Source organism: Anoplophora glabripennis, unplaced genomic scaffold (genome assembly GCF_000390285.2).
Source record: "Anoplophora glabripennis isolate ALB-LARVAE unplaced genomic scaffold, Agla_2.0 scaffold284, whole genome shotgun sequence".
NCBI classification, from domain to species: Eukaryota; Metazoa; Arthropoda; class Insecta; order Coleoptera; family Cerambycidae; genus Anoplophora; species Anoplophora glabripennis.
In genome coordinates this window covers 412,075-417,757 of record NW_019416385.1, presented here as the reverse complement: position 1 = coordinate 417,757, position 5,683 = coordinate 412,075, and the positions used below count along the sequence as shown (strand labels likewise).

The window sequence follows — 5,683 nt, the reverse complement described above, 5'->3', positions numbered from 1 at the left end:
TATATATATATATATTACTATTTAAAAATTCATCTATGCTATATGGTTTAATTTAATAGAAACTGTATATCTTTAGGCCTAAAGCATTTTAGAGGTAAATGTTTTGTTTTTTGAGGTTATTCCATTATAAAATTCAGTACTTCGATATCTAGTTCAATTCCTTGATTTATGCAGCTTGAGATATGAATTTTCAGACTTATTTCTATTTCTAGTGAAATAGATTAGTATTAGATTCAAGACGTTTTTTTTTTCTTGTAAAATGTTAGGCGAGTCCCAAAATAATAAAAATTTTGGCGTTCTACATTTTATGAAGAAAACGTCGACTGACGTGCAACTACGCCACTAGTGGTAGATAAAAATTGGCTTTATACTAAAAATGCAGCTCTTTACCAACGTACAATAACTGCCAAATTATAAGAACCTAACATTGACCGTTCGAAATATATTTCAAATATTTTTTTTTAATTTTCAACACCCTGTATCTCGGAATCTAAGTGTTTTCGGTCACATGTTTATTGGAACTTTCTTTGTTGAAATACGGACCGTATTTAGGAAACACCCTGTAAACACAGGATTCTCAGGATTTGTTGTCAAACTAATGTCACTTATTAAGCTAAATATTATAGTTTCTGTCTCTCTATTCAAGTTTCACTGATTCGAGAAAAACCAATGGGCGCATACAGCAATTTTTTTATTTGCTTAACGAAAAGATATTGCAATTTTAAGGTTCTCTGCAAAAAATTAGAATTTTATATCGCCTACAAGTCATAAAAAAGAAAATCATAAACTGAAAATCATAAAATATTGTATTGTTCTCCAGTGCGAGAGCACTAGTGTGAAGACGCCTAAGAAAATAATAATATCACCGTAATTCTGTCGTGCGGATCTAAAATCAATAGTCTATTAGTCTACTTTGATTTGTTTTTTTTAAATATCTTCTATTTGAAAAATGACAACAAAACTACCCTGCGTAATTTTTTTTGTGAATATTATACAAATACCTATAGGTACTAAGTATTCTTATAAAAATACATATTAAAAATAGATATTATATTATTAATATATTTATAAGATATTAGGTAGATTTTACGTAGTTTCCATGGGAAAAAATAGTAATGAGAATATTGTATTTGATTAGGTAAATCTTTGAAACCTGTGACAGAAACGGTTTCGTCCAATTAAACGCAAAATCCTTTTCTTATTTACTATTCTTATTGTACAAAAACATCAAAACTTTCGCTACAAACGTACTTCATAGAAGCTTTACACGTTATTAAAACATACCTTTGCACTTCTCTCATCTCAACACTGATAAAGTCGTGGTTTTTCTCAAAAAATCCATAACCATCAACAAACCTACTTCTGACAAATTAGAAGAATCTGCTTTTTCGAAATCTGGTTCAATTTTTGAAATTGCACAAATGCTAAAACATTCTGTATATGCAGAAACTCATCTGAAAGTAGCGCCAAGCCGGCTGACCGTCCCATGCGGTGACGTCATTGCATTGCCATGGCTGAGACAAATATTCGCATTTTAAAAATCATGTAGTTTGAAAACTACTCAATGGATTGAGTTGAAATTTTCAGAATCGCCTAATCATGAGCAATATTTTGTGTATACAAAATAAGAACGTTTTTGAAAATTTACTGGTCAGTTTGGTTTTGTCAGTTAAGACACTTTATAGAAATTGTTCTCAAGTAATATGTTTCGTCATCAAACTGATTAGTTAATAACAAATCACCTAAAAAGCTTAAATGGTTATCATAAATTAAGGATAGTACATGTCCAAGCACATGTTCATGTGTTACTCTTGTACTGAGAGCGGGACAAGTTGATCTAGAACTATTATGTATTAAGTATTGATGTCTCTTGCTAAGATACGACGAATTGTTGTTATAACCGATATCGTTTTAGCTTACTCAAATTAAATTAACATTATTTCCTCTTTATTCACTGCCTTCCTCGTTAAAATGAAAAGCTTTGCTTTACAACTATTGAACGGTTTTTAAATTTATACTTAATTACTATTTAAATAATTCACTTTTACCAGCTGTTCTATAAAGTTGTCAGTTCCTTCAAGCTACATGTTATTCATGATTCCTCGACGTATACGTAAAGAATGGAAATTTACCGACACATTTGAATCATATCGGATGTTTAAGGCACTATTTTTCAATTTTAAATAAATCGAATCACATTTATCTACTAAATACATTATTTTTCCTTTTTTAGGAGTTATCGACCACACAAATTCAAGTCATCATGAACCACCACAAGGAATGTAAAGCTGAAACCAACATAGATGATAGCCTTGCTAGCGGAGTCCTGGCCGGCAATTTCTCTGACGATCCCGTTTTGAAGCAGTACCTATTTTGTATGAATAAGAGGCTAGGAATTCTGAACGATTCAGGCGAAATCCAGAAGGATGCGATGAAAGAGAAGCTCGGCAAATTAATCACGGATGAAGCTAAAATCGAAGAATTAACAAACAGCTGTTCGGTTGAAAAGAGTTCTCCTGAAGATACTGCTTTAGAACTAACTAAATGCATTTACCAGGGAACTCATCCTTAAATTCGTTTGAGTGTGACCTAGGAGAGCGCAATGACAAAAGAAATGTGTTTAATGGTACTTGTAAAAATGTAAAATATATAAGGAATATTTAAATATAATATTTTTTTTTACTTTAACCTTTAAAGAGAAACTGCACCATACAAATAAAATAGTTGATGGTTTCAAATTTCACGGTAAAACCATTTTCCAACAATAAATTATTATTAAGTTATTATTATGTTTTCGAAAACTGTCTTGAAAAGTTGACATTTTCGTTAAATTTTCAGTTGACAAAGTGACTCTTTTTTGCCACCTAGCTGCAAAATACTTTTATGTTCTAGAACGCCAGTCTCTTTCGTTCTAGAACATAAAACAAATGTCAAAATAATTTGTCATTTTTTCGAAACTTATTAATTTTTTTTATTAATTAAGCAATATACATTTTAAGTAATATAACATTTCAATACAAATCAGAAACTATTATAAACAGGACGACTACAATTTATTTTGCACTACATGTAAATTGGAAGTGCCGATATTGCAGCGAGTTAAATTTATGCCAGATATTCACCGGATCTGTCAGTTATCGTAGCTTTTAGTTCTGGGTGTTCAATGAGGCTGCTGCTGTAATTGTTTAAGTTTACTGCAAGCAGCTGAAAGCAGTTTATATGGTGGCGCTGATTACGAATCCGCAGTCTGTTTTTTGCAATCAGATCAGGTTTCTTAGATAAATGTAAAAGCCCGTTTTACGTGTTTTAACGAAGAATCATTACTTTATTTCGTAAAATACCAAAAATCAGAAGTGAAGCGATGGAACTGCGTCGTTTGTATATTTTCGGGTCCGTTTCACGTATAAAATACTAGAAATAATTGCTCATGCTCAACATACCCTCATCCCAAAAACCTCTTCAGTTTTTCTCAATCCTTTGTAAATCTTGATGTAACACAGATCAACATTTGATCTAAGAATAATCACCGGACCTGACCAGGGTACTTATAGGTTTTTCGAAATATTTGTCCTTTATGTTTTCGCCTCATTCGGTCAGGAGTCGTATACATACGTATACATTTTTCCAGATTTTTAAACCGATTTTCTCGATTTGACCTACAAATGACCTCGACATGACCTTGATACGACCTTTAGATGTACTTAAATGGTGAAAATACCAGCGGCTTTGAACTTAGCTAGCCCAAAAACATACGTATAGATTGTTTCAGATTTTTTAGACTGATTTTCTCGATTACACCTTCAAATGACCTTGATATGACCTTCATATGACCTTCAGATGTCCTTCAGGGGTGAAACTGACAGCGGATTTTAACTCAGCTTCTCCAAAAACATACGTATAAATTCTCTCATATTTTTTAGACCATATTTCTCGATTTGACCTCAAAATGATCTTGATGCGACCTTTAGATGTCTTTGAATGGTAAAAATAGCAGCGGCTTTGAACTTGGCTACCCCAGAAACATACGTATGAATTTTTTCAGATTTTTTATACCATTTTTGGCCATTTGACCTTCAAATGTCCCTGAACCTGACGTGATGGAGCTTAGCCAACCTCGGATTCGGAATCAGCGATCCAAAAAACCCATAAGTACCCTGGTCAGGTCCGGTGATTATTCTTAGATCAAATGTTGACCTATGAGTCGTTCTTCTTGCTCGTCGCTAGTTTCACCCAAATTATCGGGGAAGAAATCCAGATGAGAATGGAGAAAATGGATTTTCAACGACATTCGGACACCCATTTTGCAGTAATTCATCAATAGATTTGCAACAATCCGTTTGTAGTCGTTACTTTTCCTATTGCCAAGGAAGTTTGGAACAACGCTTTTGAATGATCCCCATGCTGCTGCTTCCTTGACCGATAAACATTTGGCAAAGTTGTCGTCATTCAACAGTCTTCTAATATCTGGTCCGACGAAAATATCTTCTTTGATTTTGACGTAGGAAATTTTGGGAAACAGTTTCATTAGATACTGGAAACCCTGTCCATCACGGTCAAGGGCCTTTACGAAATTTTTAATGAGGCCAAGTTCGATGTGTAAAGGCAGAACTAACATACGAGTTGGGTTAGCCAGTGGAGTATATACGATTCGGGTACGATTAAAACAGACATGGTATTTACATGATCAGCTGTTGGTCGTTGTAAGAACGCAATGTTATCAACATGAGGTATCTAAGAAATCTGATGACGGGAAACGAGCTACGGATTTGAATTCAGCGCGCGAAAATACTCAAAAAAACACTTTTGCCTTCTCGGAGTTGACCGAAATATGTAAACCTGTAAATAATTATTGGCAAGTTCCGTTGGCTTTGCTGGAGATGGTAACAATTTATTTGCGATTAAAATTTTTATTTTATACAGGGTGATTCAGAACTTATCCAAAAAAAGGGACTCTTACAAATACAATTTTGTAAAGAAAAAATCAAAAAAGGGCAGTTCGAAAATGATTTTAAAATATACTTCTGCACGGCACTGGAAACTGGTCCACTGTAAACCTGACGTCGCACAATGCAACCGGCATGGCGGTATGATAAAAACGGGCAAAAACTTTCGCAAGGAAAAAAATAAATAGAACTTTATAGCACCTATTTTATATCGGCAAATTCAACTGCTTTTGCCTTTATTAATTAATAAAATTAATTTGTGTTTTTAAATAATAAAATCATTTGACATACCCGATGTTACAACAACAATCGTACAAAATTTTATCCACCAACGTGTAAACATATTTGGGTCCGTCTTACTAAGTTTATACGAATTAACACAAATGTTGTCTTGCTTCACCATAATACAAATGCTTCACCATAATACAAATGTTGTCTTGCTTCACCATAAATTAAAACGATATCCATCAATTCCGAATTGCTATACACGCAAACCATTTTTGACACTAACTACGAAAAAACTATTGTAAACACCACAGATAACAGGTAAACAATATCGCAACGACGATAGTTAGAGACTACAGTTATCCAGCTATGTAGTGGTTGAATGTACTATAACTTCAATAATTTTTTTCTCGTAAACTATAAGGATTTAAAAAAAAATTTACGTTATTGATTCCATTTCTCATGCCGCTTCTATTCCCAATTTTTTTTTGATAAGTTGTGAATCACCCTGTATA

The 5,683-nt window shown here is 33.2% G+C and overlaps 1 protein-coding gene across 1 annotated transcript in view; it reads left to right on the top strand.

Annotated features, from left to right (window-relative positions):
- LOC108906320 (B1 protein-like) overlaps nucleotides 1–2,651 on the top strand; it is a 12,996-nt gene extending 10,345 nt beyond the window's left edge. Inside the window, exon 2 of the mRNA XM_018709544.1 lies at nucleotides 2,234–2,651. Within this exon, the coding sequence (XP_018565060.1) occupies nucleotides 2,234–2,572 (339 nt within the window). The 3' untranslated portion in view covers nucleotides 2,573–2,651. The remainder of the gene's footprint in view (nucleotides 1–2,233) is intronic.
- The last annotated feature ends 3,032 nt before the right edge of the window (nucleotides 2,652–5,683 follow it).